General features: G+C 34.8%; 1 protein-coding gene across 2 annotated transcripts in view; it reads left to right on the top strand.

The window, feature by feature from the left end:
• Positions 1 to 24406, top strand: part of FMN2 (formin 2) — a 151506-nt gene that overhangs the window by 69942 nt on the left and 57158 nt on the right. For both annotated transcript variants that reach the window (XM_021392688.1, XM_021392687.1), the window contains 4 exons: positions 11857 to 11918; positions 21674 to 21765; positions 21919 to 22048; positions 22908 to 23054. In XM_021392688.1, the coding sequence (XP_021248363.1) occupies positions 11857 to 11918; positions 21674 to 21765; positions 21919 to 22048; positions 22908 to 23054 (431 nt within the window). The remainder of the gene's footprint in view (positions 1 to 11856; positions 11919 to 21673; positions 21766 to 21918; positions 22049 to 22907; positions 23055 to 24406) is intronic.

Below are 24406 nucleotides of genomic sequence, written 5' to 3'. Positions count from 1 at the left end.
TTGTTTCTGCGTGTAAATGACTGCATAGCCTCATGGCTAAATGAGCTTCCATTAATTTTTGTAAGTCACCAAAGATAGCAAAATTCTTATGCAAAAAGGGGTTAGGTTTACTGCCTTCAGAGAAAGCTAATGGAGAACTTCAGAAGGAACCGGCAAAATGGCAAATAAACAGCTCAACTCTAAACTTTCAGTTTGAAAGAGCGTTCTGAGCATTTAGTCTAGCTACTAGATAAGTCACATAATATTGCCTGCTAATTTCTTGCTCAAGCCATTAGTCTGTACAAGTATGAATGTTTTAACAGTATAAATGATCTTGAGTTCCAGTTGAAATTCTGACCCTTCAACCTTTTTCTTTCATTGAAGTCACTGATAGTTTTACCACTGACTTTGGTCTAAGATTTCATGCAAATAGTTTAAGAGATGGAGAAGGCAATGCCTTCTGGTTAATTTCCTTCACTTTTAACACTTTAAATATTATTTACAAAGTGAAGTCCTCAGGGTAATTTACAGACATCCTTCATTTTTTTCCTTTTTTGGTCTGTGAAATTATGAAGCCCATCTAGTTTCAAATCTATCTCTTGCAAGCATACAAGAAATAATTAGTTTGCAATTAAACAGAAAGATAAGTTCTTGAGACCTCAGATTATTCTTGGTTGCTGTTCACCAGCTAGACCTCTACTCCAAGTACTGTTTTGATTTCTAGTCACTTCTTGAGAGAAAAGCCTTCAGTCAGTCATTCATTGTGATTATTGAGAGTGTAATCAAGACAATTCTTTGGGTGAGTCTGAGTCTGTTTAGGAAAGAATAGCTATCTCATTTGCACCACATGGACATTACCGAGGGATTAATAACCATTTTTAACATCTTTCTTTTCACTGTTAGTAAAGATATATTTAGTAGCAGTAAGCTAAGGGTGGAGATCTGTAGCAACTTAAGATGCTCTCCTTTTCCATAGTGTTTCATGAGCCATTAAATTTTCAGGTCTATACACGAGGCAGCTTTTAACTGATTTATGTTGACACTTAAGTGATTTAATGCAAATGTTCTAAACTGCCACCTGGACATACCTGGATCTCTATTAACTATGTACTAATTGTGGGTAAGTTGGAAGTGAACAAAAACCTAAAATTGTGAGCTGCTTAATGTAGGTAATACTTTTTGTGGATGATACATACAAGATTTGTATATATACATATGCAAAATGCTATATGATTAGGGTTACTGGAATTAGCGTTTATTATGAGGGATGAATTGTGTTCACTTAGTCTCAAACAAATGTAGTATCAAAAAACTAAGAGGTTCAGTGGTGGGTTAAAAGAATAATTGAAGACTGGAATGTATAATAATGAAAGGATTGAGGATTATTCAAACGTACTTGGGGTCACAGAGTAAGGCAACATATTTCAGAGATCCTATACAAAAAATTACTGTCCTATGATGAGAATAAGAAATCAGAGATTATTTTTATAGTTGGAATAATTTTAATCTAAATTAATTCTTGACTTTGCACTAATGTAAACCTAGGATTCATCTTTTCTATTAAACCTATCGGATGATCCTGAATAAATACCTTCCTCTGCATCTTGTATTTTCTTTGCCTTGATCGTTTAAAATGAGCTTTCTAAAACATGAAAAAGTAAGCTTGTCTCTTTGGACTGGATTTCTCAGGAAGCCATGGCATTGTTTACTTTGAGCTACTCTTACGCAAGGTGGACTTAAGTCAAAAGCCAGCAAATTCAAATTACTAAAAACAAACAAACAAAAAAACCCAACTGTAATCACATCTGAAGTAGTTTGAATCCTGAAGTGTTTAAATGCTTTGTGTTCCAAGCAAATCTTGCTAGTTTCTTCCAACTATATTCAGTAAGAGATGCTACCTTGTTCTATAAAGATTGACTTGCATACATGCTTTGATAGTCTTGTTTACATGAGCACTAGTATCACTTTTAGCCTGTGGAACACACTGACAAAATGCAATTGAAGTAGAGATCAAAAAGCAGTAGAGCATATGGAGATCTAAAAAAAAAAGTCAATAACGTGTATGGAACCGAAATTTTACTTCACTTGTCTCACAAATATGATGCTATAAATTATCTGCAGATAAACAGACAATGTCAAAACTGCATGTGATTTACTGTGATAAAATTGATAGATATGACAAATCTTCATTTGAGAACCTTGAAATCGAACAGTTATGGTACAATATACTACCTTAACTAGATATTTCAAAAATATAGTGCTACCAGATGCTGAAGTAAAACATCAATTAGTATTGTATATTTATAACCATAAATTTATTCACTGTAACAGAATTTCTCGCATGCAAATTATATCTGTATCTCTGTATTAATTTTATATAATCTCATTCATTGAACATTTTTAAAAATACATTTAAGGGACAGGAAATCTCTCTACAAAACAGTAAAACCCTGTTGTAAACATCAAGTACAATGTTTTTTTATAAAGCATTTATTAAGTTGATCTTATGTCATTTGCATTTGTGTACCATAGTAAGCTGTTTTGGAGCTATTGTGGCAGTTCTTTCCAGTTTGTTGAAAATACTGAATCCTGCCAGTCAATCTTGCACTTCAGATTGACTCCCTGAAGACCAGACCCTGGCAGGTTTTTGAGACTGTTTGCTCTTCTATCCACTGTAGTTTAAAATAAGCATTATCTGGTAAAATGCCAGTCTCTTCTCAGTCTTCCGATGTACTATGCCCCTGTTTTTTTCACCTGCTTAATTTAAACAAATCTTATCTAAACAATTAAGATAAGCATTGAAGTGTACTCTCAATAGTCAAATCAGCAAACCTCTCAAAACCAGAACTGAAACACAATCTCTCTAAATTAAACAGTCTACAATGGCAATCATGTTTGTATTTAAACATTTTATTCTGAAAGGATTACAGCATTGGTCTCCATTTCTTTTTTTCCTGCCTAGACAAGAAGGCGACATACTGAGTCAAACAAAATATATTTGTTCTCTAAGAGCTAAGCTTGCACAGTTTTTGTAAACAAACTGTATAGGTGTATAAAGTCAGACTTCACGTAATCAGTAAATCTGTCCTTAATGTTATAGGCAACTGTTTGAAAGGTATATAATGTAATTGTTTATTATAACTATATATAGTTTTGTATTTTGTTACATCTTACTCCATATATATGTGTGTATAAAGTATATAATCTATTGATACAATATTATTGCTATTGTAAAGTGAAGAAAAATCTTCTAAAAAATAAAGTGCGTTTATGACAGAAGAATCAATGCAAAAAAAAATGATACCAAAGATTACTGTTTAATGGAGACTTCTGTGTCTGCTACACCAAATTTAGCAAATGCATATTCCTGGTTAATTCTCATTTTATTATTTTGCAGAAATATAAGTAAATGCAAGTTCTTGATGATATTTAAGCATTTTCAGTTCCTCAAAACCATTTTGAAGCAGGAGCTTGACTTAATCCCTGTCTTCTGCCTGGAAATTTAGTATACTATTCCAGCTTCACACATAAACTTTAGATCAAAGTGAATTACTACTGCAGGAAAGCTGTGTGCAAGCAGTTCAAAGTGCTTTTTCTTGCCTCTGATTCATGATGTGTGTGCACTTGTGTTGAAGATCTAGCCTGCATTGTGCTATGTGCACTTAATTTTCATCTTGAAAAAGTGAGAGTATTTGCTAAACAAACATGTCACAAAGGTACCTAGAATAAGCAGGTAGGTGAGAAATTGTTTTCATTTGTGCTAACTACGCCTAGTGTAGCAAATCATCCACTGTAATCATAATCCTACCTGTTTTCAGCAGGGCTTTTTCTTTAAGTTTTGCAAGTCTGGGAGCTCTTGTTTAAAAAATTTTTATTTCACTTAATTTCTGAGAATCTTTAAAAGTTATATAGCCATTATCTGTTTTTGTTTTGCTGCAGCTCCCATTAGCCACGGGCATTACCACCATATATTCCATACTTACCTAAATTTAATGTTTATTTCAGGGAGGCCTGTTTAATTTTCTGCATTAGGAATTTTGTATTTTTTGTTATTTGAGATGAAGTAGTAGTTATCATGTTGTTGGAAGCATTACAAACAAAAACGTGATGCTGTGCAGTAGTATGCCCATTGTTATGTGAATTATGTCAGTAAGCTCAAATGGAAGAAAATGGAGCAGAAGATAGCACTTCTTGAAGCTGCAGTTTTGCTGTGTGACCAATCTGATAACTTAAATGCATATTTTGCAATTCAGTTGATTTAAAATAGTAACGTTATTTGAATTTAAATCTGAGTTTAATATACTAAGTTCCTTGATATTGCATCATACCATAATCTTCATAGCAGAAAAGGAAGCTAATGCACTTCAATCTTTTAAGTTTCTCTTGGCTCTTGTTTTTGATGAGAACATAGAGGAAGATGTGGTTGTTGTTTTTGTTTTCCTACTCCTGAATTGGATAGTTCAGTCATTCCAGGGAACCTAATGGAATTGCCTGCATTGAGACTTTCATCTGTGTTTTGCTTGTATTTACGTATGTGGTGTTTTGCAGGTTATTTCAAAAGCATTTGTCAGTGAAGGCTTCTATTCCATATTCAATAAGCAAACAAACAGTTATTTGCTCCTTGTTTTGTTGTTGTTCAGAACGATTTAATATTTTAGAGCAGTCTGTATACTTCTGGACTTATGTTTAGTCTCTCATTCCATCAGTGTTTTCTATTGCTTCAGGTTTTATGAGTGTGTTAGTTGTCTGCTGGTGTTGGTTTTGACCATTTTAATTTTACTACCTTGGAGCAGTTTTCATCTTTGATTAACTCTGAAATAATTATTCAAGGTACATGATGCAATATGATGCATTTAAGCGGCTTACTGTTCACTCATGATAAGAACTCAGAAGATATAAGATTTAGCCTTTCCTTCCAAATGTTCTTCTCAATATTCAAAAATGAATGTTTCATCAAATCTTGAAAAATAATTATAAAAGTCATTCAACCTTTTAAGATGTTTTCATTGTTACAGTTCTGCCTCAAAATATTGCACATATTTTGAGAATCTGTTTATATACAGTTTACAGTTTCTGTATGTAGAAATCACAGAAACCAGCCTTTTGGCATGGGTTAATAGTAACAAAGTTGATTTCTCTTGAATGATTGTTTGATGCCTTTTCTGTTTCTTTCACTCCTCAGATTGGAGCCTGAGACATAAATGATTTTATTATTACTAATAATTATCTGAAATGAAAGTTAGGGAAGGTACCTTGGAAGGTGTAACCTCTTGTTGTCTTGTAGTCTTGTATCTTAGGCATACACTGCTGGAACAGCTTTGAAACCCCCAAATCAGTGCCCCATGGTGAATTGTGGAATGTCCCCCAAAACATCCTCATGGAGAAGTTGGCTGCCCATGGTTTGGATGGGCATATGCTCTGCTGGGTGAAACACTGGCTGAATGGCCAGGCCCAAAGAGTTATGGTCAATAGAGTTAAATCCAGTTGGCGGCCAGTCACGAGTGGTGTCCCCAGGGCTCAGTACTGGAGCCACTCCTCTTAAACATCTTTATCACTGATCTTGATGAGGGGATTGAGTCCACCCTCAATAAGTTTGCAGACGACACCAAGTGGGGAGGGAGTGTTGATCTGCCAGAGGGTAGAAAGGCTTTACAGAGGGACCTGGATAGACTGGGCCAAGGTAAACTGTATGAGTTTCAATAGGGCCAAGTATCAAGTCCTGCATTTTGGTCACAGCAACCCCAGGCAACCCTACAGGCTTGGGGAGGAGTGGCTGGAAAGCTGCCTGACGGAAAGGGACCTTGGTTTACCAATGGACCGTCAGCTGAATATGAGCCAGCAGTGTGCCCAGGTGGCCAAGAAGGCCAATGGCATCCTGGCTTGTATCAGGAATGCTGTGGTGAGCAGGACTAGGGAAGTAATCCTGCCCCTGTGCTCGGCCCTGGTGAGACCCCACCTCGAGTACTGTGCTCAGTTTGGGGCACCTCAATACAGAAAGGACACTGAGGTGCTGGAGCAGGTCCAAAGAAGGGCAACAAGGCTTGTGAAGGGCTTGGAGAATATGTCCTACGAAGAGAGACTAAAGGAACTGGGGCTGTTTAGTCTGGGGAAGAGGAGACTGAGGGGAGACATTATTGCTCTCTTCTAATACCTGAAAGGTGATTGCAGTAAGAGCGGGGTTGGTCTCTTCTGACTGGTAACAGGTGACAGGACGAGAGGAAATGTCCTCAAGTTGCACCAGGGGAGGTTTAGGTTGGATATCAGGAAAAACTTCTTTACAGAAAGGGTTGTTAAGCACTGGAATAGGCTCCCCAGGGAGGTGGTTGAGTCATCATCCCTGAATGTGTTTAAAAACTGGATGTGGTGCTCAGGAACATGATTCAGTGGTGGGTTGTTAGGATAGTATGGTTAGGTTGTGGTTGGACTTGATGAAGGTCTTTCCCAACCTGAGCAACTTTATGATTCTGTAAGAAAACCACGGTACTCTGCTATAAAACTGATGTCCATCATTCAGTGATGAATAATCAGTTTATCTCTGTAGTCTGCTGAAGTGACTGTCCATTGCTGATGCTTGACAAAGGAGATTTGAAGTCTTGAGAAGGCTCTTGGTGAAAGGGAGAGGACAAGAAAGCAAAGCAGGTAACCATCTGCAGAAGAGAAAACGAGGGAGTGGTGTCTTGGAGTGATACTAATAGTTTTTTTTGGAGAGTCATAGAGTCAAGGTAGCTGTGAGGGAAACAGCATGAAAAATGGGAGTAGTTTGTTCTTCTCCCAGCAGCATAGATTGGAGTATAGCAGGATTATTTCAGAATTCCTTGTGCGAGATTGAGACGATTTCTTTTCAGCAAACAGTCCTCTTTGAGGACATAAGCTGTAACCTATTATAAGTAAAGTAGGATTTGGAATTTCTCAGTCAGTTTTTGAGGGACGGCTAAGTGTAAGTGTATTTGACAAGGACGAAGAAGGGGAGAATGATGTCAATCCTACCCTGAGAAAAGAAGAGACATAGGACCGAGGATTGGACTGAATAATGGACTGCTCATTGTCAACCTTAAATGAGATCGTGCTGATGAGAGTTTTATGACTTAAGCTGCATCCAAAATACTCTACTGATAAATCTTTTTCTGAAATTCTTCTTAGAAGGAAATTTTGAATGTTGGCCTTTTCATTTTAGAGTCAATTTCCAGATTAGTAAACAGAGAAGAATTTTTTAAGTGCTGGCTTGTTGCAGGAAACAGTCTTTTCTCGTACAGTTTGTGATATTTTGGTGTATTAAAATTGTAGATTTGCTATGTCTGTGTCAGATCTCACATTTAATTGGTAGCTGGTAGTTCACATGTTCCTAGATCCACTGGGGCTGCTCTGAAAGTAATGCCTGCTATTTTATTACGTTGACCCATGACATCAGAGACAGATGTTGGTATAGCAGCAGAGATTGAACCTTCCCTCCAATATTCTGTTACATTTTATTGCTGTGCAACAGATGGCAGCAGAAGGGCAGTCTGACAACATGACATCTGACATGGAAGTGAGTATGAAGTAAATGTGTGTAACTGAATTCCTCAATGCAGGAAAACATGGCATCCACTGAAATTCATCAACACTTGCTGAGTGTTTATGGAGACTATACAGTGGATGTGAGTGCAGTGAGGCATTTCAGCAGTGGCAACAACAGTGTGGAAGACAAGCCACATTCCAGATGGTCATACAGATTTTTACGAGGTCATTGTATAGGTGCCTGTTCATAACTGTTGAAAATGCATAGCTAATGGTGGTGACTGTGCTGAAAAACAGTGTTTTGTAGCTGAGAGGTTTCTCTGTGGAGCAGTATTGCTGTGCTCTTTTGTAACTGTTGTAGTTTCCATGGAAATAAATAGAAGGCATTACTTTTGGAGCAGTCTACATGCAAATAATCAGTGTTAACAGTCTATTCATAACAACAACAAATATCACAGCTACTTCCTTAGCTTCCATAGCTACTAGTGTTTACTCATATTACTTCTTCGTTTTTATAGTTGTTGGCAGAAATGTTGATTTCATTGGAGGCTTAATTATATACTGTGTTCCCCTGAAGGACTGTGATGATTCATTGTGTTTGGTTTTCTTAGGTGTGTCTCTGTTCTAAACCAGATTATATATATATATATGGGAGAAAGTCCTTCTGTTCTCTGAGTTCAAGCATGCCTCTAAATGTAGTCACATTCTTTACACTAATCTCATTTTCTTTACTAGTGATATTATCTTCCTGCTAACTGAAGTATCCTGTAAAGTGCCCAGCTGTATTTGCAAATTAATTAATATTACTAGGATAGTAAGTCTTTGTTCTTTTGCATAAATTTGATTATCCTTTCAGTTTGAAACAAGTATAAAAGTTATTGTTGTTAATTTGTTTAATTTTTCTCATGCAATTTATTTTATAGAAGCACAGGGCACAATGGAAACTCTTCCGCTAATTTTCCATATTTCTTCTGCAGTTGCATTAAAAAAAAAAATATCATTTCTGTCCCAAAGATATCAGTTCAAATTTCAATATAAGTTGTTCCAAAACCAATGAGATTACCAGGAAGTTCAGGACAGAAAAAAAAAGGTGCCTCTAACTAGATAGAAATACTTTATTTTTGGCTAGAAATGATACGAGTTGTTCTTTTTTCTCCTCTGCCCTTTAGATTGTTGAGCAACACTTGTGATTGCTCTTCAACGTTTTTGTTTTTACTGGGAGGATTTTCTATAAACATCTGACTAATTCTTGTTTTTTTAAATAAAGTTGTTGGATTGTGGTTACTTTGATTATTGTTTGCATATTTGAATATATTTTGTTGAATTTTATTTGTATGTATGTATTTGCACACAGTTTATGTACATATTAAAATATTTATTGAGTAATTTTACATTATTAGTATGTGAAACTGACATTGGTTTTACTGACAGCAGTGACAACAGAAATACAAGAAAAGAGAAATAACAGAACTATTAAATCTGGAAGGTAAAAACGAAATGGCTGAGTTTTTGACTAAAAGAAAATTGTTACTAATAGAGTAATAGCCAATTGATAGTTTTCACTGCTGAAGAACATAACGGACAGGCTGGATGATGCGCTGCCTTTTAAAGACCATTTCGTAGTTGTCAAGGCAGGGAAATGGCAGTGTCAGTTGTGAAACAAACAGAAGAGTTGTCTTCTACAATAGTAATGTGGGTGGAAATATCTATTGACTTCAAGATTCATAAACCCTTCTCCAGTTATTTGCATCCATGTGTACTAGAACTATAACATTGGTCAGAAGATTTTGAGGGGAAATTAGCATTAATTTATGTTCTATATTTTCCTTCTTTATTTAGTCACTGTCTATGGAATCCTTTTGTCATATACTTAAGTCTGTAGTCGTGCTGATTTTGAATAGGAAGCAAGAGATATGTTCAGGTAGTTAATGTGGCTGCATGAGAACATTATTACTTGTATCAGTTCAGATTGTCTAGATAATGGAATTAAATATGTAACAGTGGTCATTTCTTTGCTCACTATCATGTTCCATATTACAATGCTGCAACATCACCAAGAAATGGACATTAATCTCCTGATTTCCAGAGGGGGGAAAAAGAATTAAAAATCCCATGGTGAATGTTGGCAATTCCCAGTGGGATTTTTTGAGTACTATTTAGAAACATATACAACTTTCTATAAAAACAATTTGGTTTTTTTTTTTTAGGGGAAATGTGTATTATGGGATCTAATTTCTCCAAATCCTTGTCTCAGACTGATTTGTTTTAAGCAGCTCCCTGAAGTATGTACACTCTTCTGCATACCTGTTTTGTTGAAAGTACACAGACCTGGCACCGTTTTGTTTGCCAGGCGTTCTCTTATCTCATGCAAGCATTCAAACAAAAGTGTTCTATTGCTCCCTAAGTAATCCATGGGTGATCTTAACATTGAGCAAAAGTCAGAACAGGAACTTATGTAATATTTCTTAATGCAGGAGTAGACAGTCTCTGGAAAGAAGAGTGATGGGGGTGTAGAGCAGGCAGGAGACAGCCAGTAAGTCAAAATAAATAGCTGAAGGTCTGCGTGTTTGTATAGGGAAAAAAAGTGTAAGTTTAGAATGCTGAAATGCAGGGATAATACAGACTGAGGTTTTGTAATATATTCTATTTTTAAAAACGTTCTTTGTATATACGCTTTGACATGTTTTTTCTTAAAGTGGAGCTCTCAAACTAATCTAGACCCAGTTCTTATTTGCATGTGTCTTCTGTTCTACAAGACAAGTTTATTTTAAAGCACATAGATACTCATATTGAATGAAAAGGATTGAGTACCTTTGAGAGGGCATATTCATTCTATATTGCCACAATTATTGTACTTAAAAGAGGGTGAGGTGAAATTAAAATATTCCAAATAATTAGTAACAGATTTTTGCATGGACCTCCACCCCCAAAACAAATACAGCATTGGCCCCTAAATTTTTAACTACTACATTGTCATCATCTTTAAAACTCATTTTCTTTGTGATAAGGGATAAGTAGGTGTTTTTCATATTATTTCTGAAAAGTAAAGATTTTCCTATTTTTTTTATTTCAGTCCTAAAATTTATATAGATACAGAGTACCCGCCTTAGTTTGAACAAGATCAATGCTTCTTTGTTTATAATATTCTTATACAGTAACTAAAACTGTTCATCAGCCCTAGAAAGGAGTAATATGATGAGTCCCAGACTCGGTATGGTACATCTAAAAGCTTTAAAGCAATTGGAACAAATGAACTTGAATTATATTGTCTGTATTCTTTAGGTGTATACACAGAATTTCTCTATGACATAGAAAGGACAGAAACTACCTTTGTGCTAGGTTGCTCTCACAGATCAAAGTTACAATATCTAGATTAATCTTATTTATCTAGAAATGTACATATTGTATGAGTGCATACGCATATATATAAAAAAAACACCTTATCACAAAAAAGTAAAATTAATGAAGGCCAAAATGGGGGAAGGAATTGGTGTGCGATTAAAGAAGGTATTACAATTTATTCCAATGAAATTGGAATGAGGAAAACTAGATTTGTCTTATAAACAAATAGTCATAAAATTGCTACATAAAATGTGAGACTAAAGTCTACTAGTTTTAGAATAATTCTTGCTTTATGTTAGATAAGAATAATTATTCATTTGTTTGCACAAGCATTACCTATGCTTCATGAACTGTTCCTGGTAACAGTGGGAAGGCAGAGTTGCGTTTCTAAAAGTGTCCCTCAATCTTCTTTTATTTTTTTGTTGGTGTTCAAGAGTAGTTAGATGGAAATCACTCTCTCTGTGTTCACTGAACTTTTTGACACTGAAAAAATACAATACGTATGTGGCGCCAGAATTGGTTGGGAACAGGAAGGGCATATTTTGTATCTGTACTAAACCTGTCGACTTAGTGCATAGAGGACTTGACCCTTGTCAGGTGTCTTGAAGTCAACTGGCTGACTTATGGATTAATCAGTTTAAGACTGAAGCCAACCAGTGACAGGAATGAGCTTTGTTGTGTGAGTGTGTGTGTGGCTGTGGTGCAGATTTACAAATTTTTATAATGCTTTCAGTCAGACCGTGAAAGTCAGATGTAAAGCTTATCTCTAATCTCTGGCTATGGCCATACTCGTGGGATCGTGTGTATGTGTTTGGGGGAAGGGAGATGGATTCTTTAACACTTGACACCTGGCTCTACCAGGTTTCTAGCCCATAGTGTTAGGAACAGCACTATTGAAGGCATTAATATAGTTAAAACACTTAAGCTGTATGACCAGTACGTCATAAAAACTATTGCTGGATATTTTGCTTAGTCTTTATTTCACAGCCGGATTATCATCTTGACAACTAATTCTTTTTTCTTTTGTCTTTTTTATAGCTGTTGTGAACTTAGACAACTCTGTGGTTGACTTAGAGACCCTTCAAGCCCTGTATGAGAATGTGAGTAACTAGAGGAAGTCCATATAACGTAGGAATACTGTAGATCCATATGAAAATATTTGGGATTTGCATCAATAATCGTAAGAAAGTGTCCAATTTTGACTTAACTGTTTTTGTCCAAAGCAATTAGAGTAATGATGAGCAGTCCAGCTGTATTAATTGTCCTTGTGCGTTTTTTACTGAGCACACATTTTCACATTTTGTTGTAGGTAATGCAACTTCTATATGAGAAATCAACTGTGTTCCTTTTTGTTTGTTTTTGGGTATGACAGTCTTTGGTCAGTAGGCACCAGACCTTGCACTTCAGACCTTTGGTTTACCCTGGTAACCTCACTAATATAGCAATGCTGCTCAATAACAAACAATTGTTTTTAATAAGAGCAGTCATTTCAGTTGTGGGACTGTAGTTTTAATTATTTTGGAGGAAAACCCTAAATAATTAGAATTTCAGCGTTTTGAAAGGAAAAGCCTTACTGTAGGTTAATATAAGAAAAAGTAGTATAAACTGCCAGAGACTTCATAAATGTCTGGTGCTTAACATCAGTGTGTGTTTGACTAGTAGGTATGCAAAATCAGGGATTCAGAATGTAGTCAGGCATGTTCTAAAACTTTCTAAAGCCAGTCACGTGCAAAACTGAAAGAGGTGGATTTTAGAAGTGCATTTCTGCCTTCAGCTGAGGCGAGTGAATATTATTCCTTGCTTGGAGCACATTGCCTGAATACATAGCAGTCTGGCTAGGTAATTCCAGAAAAAGAGAAGAAGTTTTCTATTTACTCTCTGAAACATGACACTGAGAAACAGAAGCGCATTGAAAGCCAATGTATTGCACTAGATATTTCATTTCCCTCACATTATAGTTTTAATAATATGTTCATTAATTTGGCACCTTTCCCTTTTTATATTTTCTGGGCTACCTTTATATGACCTACTTTGGAATGATTTTTTTATTTCTGAAATTTCTCATTTGGGGCATGAAAAGAGATAGTAAGCTCTAGTCCTCTTTGCAGAGAGGATATTGGGTAGCACAGTTTGAAATTATATAACAAGAACTTGGAAGCACTATTTCTCTCATTTCATCTCTGAAGGATTAACTTCCTCAACTCTACTCAGGAAGATAATGACCAAATGGAAATCTATCTTAACCACCCCAAAATCTTTATATTTTAAACACTTATCACCCTCTGCCCCAGCATTTCTGAATAGACCTGCGTTATTTTCTTTTTGGATTATTCTTAAGGATGCATGTTACACAACTATATCCTGTTCCACGTATTCTTTGGCAGGTTAAAAAAAAAGTAATTTTATAAAATACAAATGCATGATTGTGAGAGATTCTGTTGTAGGAAGTATAGAGTGAATGCTGCTCTCGTGATCAGTTTATAAAAACTTCATTATTGTGTTGTGTTAGACTTCTTTAGTTCAAAAAATTGTCCTTTTATGTTGCTGAATATAAATCATGCTAACAGGATATTTTTCAAATGTCTTATTAATCTCACTGTAATGTATTTCTTAATTCTAGTATGATGGATCAAGTGAAAATTTGCTGTCTCCTGAAATACCAAATGACGCTATTCTAGTTTTTTTTTCCTTATTACTTTCACTAATTACAGAGAATGTCTAGGAAATGTTGTCAAGATTAAGGAGAACATATGTTAATCTGAGGTCAGACTCAAGAAGTTCAAACAGCTATAATGTATTTTCTAACTTTGGGCAAAAGATGTATCAGTCCAGCTTTATCACTGGATTTATTTTGATTAGAGAAAGTAGGCCAAATAAATAAAAGAAAATGCAATTAGTATTTTCAGAGATTTTCCTCAGAGGAACTGAATTTTATTGCTGGATCCTCTGTTTAGTAGAGCTGTGGCTCAAAAGAAGGCTCTTGATGTTCTTGCTTTGTTGTCATTGTTGCTTACTGTTTGTATGTTTGTTTTCAATTTTAGGTCATACTGATCTAACCTTACATTTCTTTACCTTTGTAGCTTCATTAATTTTAATAATATTATTCAACATAAAAGTGAGCAATAGTTGGTATGAGAGGGCGTGGCATGCTTGACTGCTCCCTTATTTCTCAACCTCATTCTGTGTTGTGGGTGGGGATAACTTTGCCTAACTCCATTACACTGTGTTCGTTAACTACATTTTTAGTTTTTAAGGTTTATTTATCGAGTTGGGATTTCTTGCTGCATATTTAAATATCACTATACTAGTTCTCAGCTTCTTTGATCTCCCTGGAACATATGGGAATGCTTGTTTTACAGTCTTCCCTCAGAATGTAATCGAGTGCTTTTCTGATTGCATATGTCTGGCATGGTGCTTTCCCTCCTTAAATGATTTCTTAAATGTGAATGAAATTTGGGCAATCTCCAGACCTAAACACACCCTAATTTCAAAAGCCACAGTCTCAAGGACTCAATTCCTGTTTACTGAGGAAATGAAGTCTTCTCAAACCACAAAGTTACTGTAAACATATTAGTTACTTTCTTTAAATGAAGAAACCCACACCCCACCAATGACCCAAGATCTGTATTTATTTAATAATATTAACTGGTAGCTAGTGAGAAAGACTTTGTTATTGCAGTACTGTATGATGCAGTCTCATAGTTCTTGCGTATGATTGTGTAGTTTTCTTTACAAACTATGTTTAATATATAGTTGATTGTCAACATATGTTTAGACAACATTAATGTAGACAAAGCAATTTGTAGAACAGTTGCTTTAATGTGATTTTTCACAGATACTATCACCAGAATACCCCAATGTCCTCATCTTCTCTGCTTTCTCACTTAAAAAAAAAAAAAAAAAATCACTTTAAATTGGAGGTTTCTCTGCTCGATGGACACAGAACTCCAGTTTGGAGTAAATCAATAGTTTCTTTGCAGTCTAGCTTTAAGGATTTGCATTCCATTTTGCTGTTTTAGCATTGAAAAAGTATTTGTTTCCATTTATCTTATGAACACTGGAGATATATTTTTCACATTATATTAAATGTTTTTGATTTTTTTTTTCAATTTGCTATGAGGCAAACAGAAATTGTTATGTTCCAGAAATTCCTTAAGAGCTGTCCTTTCAGGTGGCAAGTCTATTTAGAAAGGGAAAAGGCAGGTAATACTCTGAATGGAGCTATCAATTCACTGTATATGGTTAGACCATATTGATTGTGATGAGAAATACAATCATTTGCAGACAAACAAATGTTCATCTTGAAAGCCGGTGGCCTCTTACCAGCTAAAATACTGCTTCTTGAAACAGGTCAAACTTAAGGCCTGTTCCTGCTTACGTCTTCAGTTTTGAGAAAGAGTGTATAAAAATGTTTTTTAAATTGCATCAAGTGATTCTTTCTGCTCTCTGTACTTGTTCCTTTCAAATTTCTTTATATCACAGATTCAAAGGCATGTGCTTCCTTAATTTGACTCCTGTTATGTTGTCAGCCTTATCCCTTTCTTTAGAAGATTTAGGTCTGTGCTTTCATAAACTTCCAAAAGCCTTTTGTAAGAGAAGGTACCCAGAAGTTTGCAGTGCTTGCCTTCACTCTGCCACTAAGATTCAAATGTTCTTCCTAGTTACTCATTGTATAATTCAAAAAAAAAAAAAAGTGACAAAGTTCAGCATCCTCAACGTTTCTCAGCAGAGACTAGATCATACTTCTGATACAAAGCACAGCTTTGACGGGATATGATAGTAGCTATTAACCAGGATATCTTTTATCCTTGTTTCATTAACCTTTATGTTCTTTATACAAGTCACTCTGATGCATTGGAAATGTTAGGTTAATTTTGAAAACCAAGCTGATTTTAAAAAAATTAACAAACTCCCCCTAAAAATTAAAATTGTTATATATAAAAAATAATAATAAAAATCCAGGAATATTAAACTGATCTACAATAAGAAGTAAAATTCTGTTGCAAGGAAAAAAAAAGCAACAGGAAAACACAAGATATATGTTCTGAAATAGAAAAATGGCCCTTACACTGTATTTTATCCTACCAAGTTCAAAGGATAAAACACTATAAAAGTAAGAGGAGAGATAAGTCTAAAGCAGTGTATTGTTTTACAGTATATTTGTTAGATTTATGCTGTTTGATTTCATATATAATAAATATATGAAAAATTCTGATGCATTATACTATTTTGTTCCATTTATATTATTATGTAACAACAAAAATTGAAGGAAATAAAAAACATTAGCATTCAAAAAGGTGTCAAGCAATCAGATTAACAACTTTTAAGATGTATTAAATAACGTCACTTTTGACAGAAATGATGGAGAGTAATATAAAGGGATTTTTTGTTATTATTATCTGTTGTAAATTTGAGAACAGATAAACATTAGCTATACAAAAATGAGCTTGCCAGTAACATTTTGAGAAGTAATCCTCAATAACAATTGTGCAGATCTGTCATGCTTTTTCTGTCATAATTTAAAATGCACAGAGAATCAGAATTCTATATGGAAGAGTCTGAATTAAGAACGTGAAAAAGGTTTAATTCTGAACTTGTACCATATACTTGGATCTCTTTGCTTTGATTAAAACTTGAACCCATATCTTGTGACGTTTTTCTCTGGTCTATCCATGAGTGGATCATGCTTATCTGTGGTATATTTGTCAGTTTTTCTGTGCATATAGAATCAGAAAATAATGGATTAAATAAGGAATAGTCAGTCTGCCTAACTTTATTAGTGGATTTCCTAGAGAAACATTAGCAACTTGAACATTCATGTATGTACGTAGGCTGCTCCTAAAGCATAATGCCTCCTATTTACTCCGTGGAAACTACTACCAATTCAAAGAGCACAAAAGCACTATTTGATATAGCTATAATTCTCTGCTATAAAACAATGTTTTTCAACATAGTCACCACCATTAGCCAACTTGCATGGATGAGCTGATCCAGACGTTCTTCATGGTGTGTCAGCTGTGCATGGCTATCTGGAATGTGGCTTCATTCATGCCATTGTTGCCACTGCAGAGGTGCACTATCCACTGCCTCACTGTGCTCACATCCACTCCTTGGTAACCAGAAACAATCAGTAAGCATCAATGAATGTCAGTAAGGGCACTGCTTTCCACATGGAGGAATTCAGTTACCTTTGCTTCATACTCACATCCATGTCAGACGCCATTTTTCCAGACTGTATCTCTGCTACCATCTGTTGCGTGACAACAAAACATAATTAAATATTGGTAGGAAGGTTCAACCTCTAGTGCCATATCACCAATATCCGCCTCTGACATTGTGGGCCAACATAATAAGATAGGAGGCATTACTTTCGGAGCAGTTCTCATAATACGTAGACTGCTGTGATATGTGTTCTAATACTTGGCTATGCGTAGAAGCCAGATGAGAGAGTCTTCTCATTATTTATTGTAAAGAACCTGAGAACAACCTTTTAGCTTTTTGCTCCTTGCTAAAGTATTTTCTCATCTTTATCATTTATGAAAAGTTTTCAAGAGCTTTCAACTGAGCAGAAGAGAGTATATGTGAAAAAATATTCAGAAATAACAGAACTAGGTTTTCATACTAACAACTTTTTAACATTTACTTACTTTTGACATTTCTTTAAATGTAAATTGAATAAGAGTGGTACTTTTTTAAAGTCTAAGTTGAATAAATAAAATAGATCTCTCTACACAGTTGTGTCATTCGTGTGCCTAGACTTTACCATGGCTCGAACAGCATGACTTTTAGAACACTGCTACCTTTTAAAAAGCAGAATTATCTATATTGCATGATAATGTACGTATTCATGTATTCCCAGCATTCTCTGTTTTGCTTGGTAATATGTATATTTATGTTGTAAGTCAATTATGGGTCTGTCGGTTTAATTAGTAGGTAAATGCCAGAGTGAGTAAATAAAGTACCTGCATTTACATTCAATCAAATGAGATTTGTAACAGGCATTACAACTTCTTAAAGAGTGTCTAATGCCGAACCAATCTCAGTTCGTACTGCAGTAGTATTCCAGTCGTTGAAGGGGGGTGAAGTAGTAGAGGGGGGAGGACAGGAAGAGGAAGTAGAAGTAGAGGAGAAAAATAAAAAGAGAGCCATGTACCTCAATTTTAGAGACGCCTTTGGCAGTGTTTCACAGGATGTTCTAGAAAATCCTGTGGGAATCTTCCTGGGAAGAGAAGCCTAAATGGCTCTTCCAAGGACTGTGTGATAAGCTGCTTCAAAAAGTATGCTCTGACAGTAGATCACAGGAATTCCATATTAAATGAAGAATACATTGATGGTGGATACTTATCGTTCTGGTAAGAGTTTGGAACTATGCCATATTTTTATTTTGACACATGCTGTATTAATGTACACTGTATAAAAAATGTTTTCATATTCATTGCCATCAAGCATAACAGCAATAGTTTTGTTTTAAGTAATTCACTTTGATGAATGAAATGCAGACAAGTGAGAGAGCAGAAGAAAACAGTGATTTTAAACCTAGGCCATAGCTTACTAGGCAAAACCTGAATGAAGTGGATTTTTTTGGAATAAACAAATATGTTTGGTTGAGGCCCTGCTTCTATCTTCTTTGGAACAGGATAAATGCTTAAACTGCAGCATGGAAGATTTAGATAGACTATCAGGGAAAGTATTCCAGGGATGAGGATAGCAAAAACTGCTAAACAGGCTGCTGGAGAGGTGGTGCGTTCTGCCCCCTGCAGTTTAGAAGACAGGTGGGAGTTGTAACTGTCGGAGATAACAGAACTTTGATTTTGCTGGAGCAAGAGGGTGATACTTTGACAAATATGTGATCTTATAGTTGACCTCAGGAATTAAAATTGTCCTGTCATGAGTTTTCCTAACTATAAAACTTAACAGCTTGTGACTAATGCAATGCTTTAGTAAGTAGCTGTAGTATGGTACAATGCTATTTGTTTTTCCCTTTTTTTACATTTCATTTTAAATTCAAATATGTGTGCATGCATGTGTGTATATATATTATTTTTTAAGAGAACATAGAATTTTTGTACAGTAATTCTTATGTTCACACTGTTCAGGGTATTTCCTTGAAAACCACAATTTAGATAGTTTAAGTAACTTAGCAATAAGTATTTAAGTTAATAGATATTAAAGTACCTTAAGTAAGAGTAATATTCTTAAATGAATTCATAAAACAGAAGTAATTTTTATACACAATCATAGTTTTAGTTTATCCATTAAGCATGCTGTTCTTCCATCTGATTTCCACCTCTCATCTCTCCACCCTGTGATTGGGAATGTTTAACATTTCTTTTTTGTCAACATTAATAAAACATAGTTACAAAAGAAGGTCCCTGTGGAATTATAAGAATAAATGTATCATACTCGATTTAGTCATCACATACTGATTGTGGTTGCCTTTCTTCTACTCTCAGTTTTGGAGACTGTCCAGTCTGTTAGTAAGCTTTGTTATTCATTATTGACTCTGATGATTACAGTCGCTCCTGCAGTACTATGTGAGGCCTCTGAGAAGGAAGGAAACACTCTCATTTGTTTAATAGTGAAGAATTAGTTGTTGACTTTCCCCTAAGTTTTTGAAAGCAAATCTCTCTACATCAGACCTTTATAACACCAAAAGCTTAGAATGCCATTTTATTGAAAGATCAATATTTACTTTTATCCTTACTTTTTTTTATCATCGATTACCTTTTGTTAGAAGATAAACCTTTTGTGGCAATAATCTTTTCCCATTTTTAGGTTATTCTGTAATGCTGTGAATACAGATACAACTTGATAATCAGTAGGATTTTACCAGATGCTGTTTTGCCCCATATGTCCTTTTAGAGTAAATTTGTTCTATTCTTTTGTTTAATAATGGAATCAGATTCAGAAGAGCTTAATTTTGGGGGGCTACCAAGTACCATTGAACATGCTAGAATTCTTAATGTGTAGAAGTCAAATGCATTAAGTGCTATGGTGCCTCTGGAAAATGAAGGTTTCTTAATTTCTTGAACTTTCTTAATCTAGGAAAGACTTGATAGATAAACTAGATTTACTAATATGGAAGGTAATGTAACAAGTGATTAAAGGAGGAGGAAAAAAAAAATTATCCACAGCAAGTTCACTCATTCATTCATAGTTTTAACATGCTGCCTCTGTGTGTTTAAAAAAAAAAAAGTTTTCTCTAGTCCTGCCCTTCCGTTTGTTTTTTGTAAATTTGATCAAATGCTTGGATAGGGGTCTCCATCCTTGGAGATAGCCAACATCCAATTGGATGCAGTATTGAGAACCTGCTTTAGCTGCCTCTGCTTTGTGCCAGAATGTTGGACTGGACCATCTCCAGAGGTTACTTCACACCTCAACTACATTATGATTCTGTGAAACAGATACTGCTACTGTTACATCGTAGTGTTAAGAACAAAGTCTACTGCTGAGGGGAAAAAAGTTAGCAATATTGCTGTTCCAATACTATTAAAGTATTTCATAGATGAGAACTGCCTACTTTAAAGAAGATGAACTTTGAAGAATATAACAGGAACCCTGCGTAAATACTAGGATATGTAGTATTTGAGATGGATAGCCTTGCAGTCATTTCTGGACTTCAACTGATTAGAGAAACTCTCCATTAAGTTCTGACTCTTCTCTCTTCATCTTTTGGTTTCATGGTACCATTTTCCCTTTTCACGTGAGATGTTTAACAACCTCAGAAGAACTGGACTGTCCAAACTTGACTTTCTAGTTTCAAATTGCTGATGGAGCTATAGCAGTATGATCTCAGGTAGTTTCGTAACTCTTCTGTTAGTTGTGTGAAATCTTGAAAGACAGAATGTAGATACGTTCTTAGTGCTTTGGCAGTAAGTAGTTAGAATGTCATTTTCCGCAGCTGCTGTTGAGTTCTCTGGTGAAGTTCAAAAATGTGTGTAGTGTTTTCCTGAAGAAAATAAATGTGTATATATTTGCTGCTTTTTCTTTCACGTGTGCAGACGCTTAATTTGAATCTATTTTGAAAACAAACAACAAATGTTAAAAGAAGAGTTAGAAGGAGAATTTTCCATTCCACTTCTATTCCTTTCCATGCCATTTGATTTTAAAGGAACAGGAAAAAAAGTGAAGCTCTTTTGATTAGAATACTGAAGAACAGAGAGTACAGCATACCACAGAGTCCTCCAAGGAACTAGACAGTTTACATATAGTTGTTTACACTCAATAATATAGACTCGTTAACATAAAAAATTAAGATCATTTTATTCCATATATATATACACAGTAGTTCTCATGTATGATAGTTCAACTAATTGTTGTTGTTCTATGCCTTTTTCAAAATACAAAATAAAGTTTTAGTTGTGCTAAACAATGCAAATGTATTTTCATTTTAGTTGATTTTGTTTGTTGTCTGTTTTTTGTTGTTTTTAAGAAGTAATTATTATTTAAATAAATGTATGGGTCAGACTGCATTGAAATGCATCTCAAAAGCTTTGGAAAGAAAAATTCAACTCAAGAATGAAGTTCTTGATCCAATGACTTGATAATATAGCCAAAGAATAGGGAGTGGAGGTGAAGATTATTTTCCCAGTGTCTGTTTGAATGATTGTTTTATCTTTTGCATATTAACAGTAGTCAATAATATTATAAGGAAGTTCTTCTCATTTCTGTTTTATGCAATTTTATTTGAAGTCACTCCATGGACTTAGTAATTTCACCATAAGCAAATGTTGGAAAGAGAAGAAAAAGGTATAAACAAGATTAGTGATAAGGGCATATCTACTTGTGTTTTTTGACTGGGTTTTTAAGCAACACTTAAGTAACACTTCATAATTACTTTATTTCTTTATTCCAGAGAGCACAATCAGATGAATTAGAAAAAATAGAAAAGCACAGCAAGGCGTCTAAGGAAAAAGAAAATGCCAAGTCTTTGGATAAACCAGAACAGTAAGAACATACTTAGAAAATAATATAGCTTTATTCACTTCAGAAAATGTCACATGCTATTGTAAACTAGCTAAATAGATTATATAAAAGAAAGAAAAACAAATCAAAACAAACTCTGAAAACCATGATCACTTTCTCTATTCATTTCTACAGGTTCCTTTATGAACTCTCGCTAATTCCCAACTTTTCAGAACGTGTATTTTGCATCTTGTTTCAGTCAACATTTTCAGAAAGCATTTGTTCAATCCATCGCAAACTTGAATTATTACAGAAACTGTGTGAGGTAGGTTGTGTTCCATAAAGACTTAGAGCTATATTTTTGATATTTAATCTTGTTAAGTTGTACTCATATTTCAAAAGTTTTCTCTTTATTTACTCTAAGTACTTATTACATCTGAAGGATAGCAGTCCTGCAGAATAGAACATTTTATGATTGCACTTGAACATCAAAGCAAATTTTAAGATTAGCTTTTCGGACTGAACTATATCATATTGTTGCTATAAATGCATATCGGTCTCAGGAAAAGAATGCACCTTTTCTCTTTGTTAAAGCAAAATCTTTCCTCTTTATAATGAGTGTGTAATTCATTTCCAGAGGAATACCAGTTCCATTCACCTTATGTTTGCTTGGTTTTTTGAAGTGTGCAACTCAATAATATCAATAATAAAATGATTGATAGAAGGCAATGGTGTTTCTAGCTGGAAGAGATTCCTGTAATTTGATAGTCCCATGGACAGGGGAGGAAAAAAAAAAATAACAACATTGCTTTAACATGCAGGTTTCGTCAGTATTTTCATAACTATTTTAAATATTTTGTTTTAAATCTTAAGGTTCTGTGTTTTTTTAAAATAGGTGTTTTAATGGGTGTTTTGTTGCAAAACCCTATTCTAAATTAAATTTATAATTCACACCACCACCATTTAAGGAATTACTGTTTCCTTTTTCCTAAAAGATCACCTCTTATAATTTCCTGTTTTCTATTTAGATAAATAATATTTATAATATTTATTTATGTATATATATAATATTTAAATAGTATATACATAATATATTTAAATATCAGTTTTGCAGTCAAGACTTTCCTTTCACAACATATTAATAATATTCTACATCTTTGTGTACATCTGTTTCTCTTTTGTAGACACTGAAAAATGGGTCAGGAGTTATGCAGGTCTTAGGTTTGGTTCTCGCCTTTGGAAATTACATGAATGGTGGAAATAGGACACGAGGACAGGCTGATGGGTTTGGACTAGATATCCTGCCAAAACTGAAAGATGTCAAGAGCAGCGTAAGTTCATTTGACACTTCCTGTAGGCCTTACAATATTAAATTATTTCCACAAATTACTCTTCTTTCATTTTTAAACTTAACAGTGTGTAATTTAGAAGGGGATATCAAAGGAAATTCTTAATAATTCTTAAGACTTTAAATTGGCCCATAATCTATCTAGTGAATCATTCAGGAGCTTAGAGCATCTCCCTTATGAGGAAAGACTAAGTGACCAGGGACTGATCATCTTGGAGATGCTTATGAATTTCTAAAGGGTTGGTGTTAAGTGGATGGGGCCAGGCTCCTCAGTGGTGCCCAGTGGCAGAAAAAGGGGCCATGAGCACAAACTAGAACACAAGAAATTCCATACGAACAAGATGAAAAAATTCTTTACTGTGAGGGTTACAGAGCATTAGACTAGGCTGCCCAGAGAGGTTGTGGAGTCTCCTTTGGAGACACTCGATATCTACCTGGATGCTTTCTACCAACTACTCTAGGGAATCTTTTTCAGCAGGGACTTTCAACTAGAGGTCCTTTCCAACACCTACAGTTCTGTGATTCTGTGATTATTAAGTTCTGCTCTTCTGAAAGTGGTAGAAAAAGAAGAGCTTGTTTCCCTAAATACACATGCTTTAGCTGTTGTATAAGATAACATGAGTAAGCTAGTTTTATCATGTCAACTGCTTTCTTTTAAAGGAACTTCATTCTGGTGTGTCTGTTCCTGCAGTAAGCCAAGGGAGAGATGATGTCAATGAATCCATAGTACAGCATGTCTAGGGCAGTTTACTTTAGTAAAACTAAAGTTTACTATAGGCTCTAGATAGGTCACCAGTTTCAGAACCTAGTTGAATATTTAGGCACGTTACATTTGATTTAGTGACTCAAATTTTGCGACTGTTAACCTTGCAATTTCAAAGTACATTTTTAAGTTCACTTGTTGCTATTCGGTCGGAAAAGTTCTTATAAAATATTTTTCAACCCGAAAACATAATTTTATCTGAAGTCCTCTTCAAGTCAAAGATTTCTTGTTGAAGTTCCATTATAGATGGGAAATAAGGAGAAAGTAAGTGCTTCAACAAAGCCAAAAATTATTTTAGAAAAATAACTTTATTTCCTTGTTTAACATTTAGTTATAGATGAGCAGAAAGTTCTGAATGTTACCCAAGCAAGTTGTATGCACCAGCCTAGAAACAGTTTCTCTTCTTCCTTGTTGGGAAATTTCAAATGCAAAGATTCAGTTTGTTATCAACTACATTTCTAAAATCAGGAATGGCTTATGCAAGTGTTACAACATATTTTTGCTACTATTTTTAATGACTGTTTAACAGTTAGAATTTTTTGTTGTTTTTCTTGTTTTGTTGTTTTTTAATG

Source organism: Numida meleagris, chromosome 3 (assembly GCF_002078875.1).
Source record: "Numida meleagris isolate 19003 breed g44 Domestic line chromosome 3, NumMel1.0, whole genome shotgun sequence".
In the NCBI taxonomy this organism is placed as follows: Eukaryota; Metazoa; Chordata; class Aves; order Galliformes; family Numididae; genus Numida; species Numida meleagris.
The sequence above is the reverse complement of the archived record's forward strand: the minus strand, read 5'-3'. Positions and strand labels throughout refer to the sequence as shown.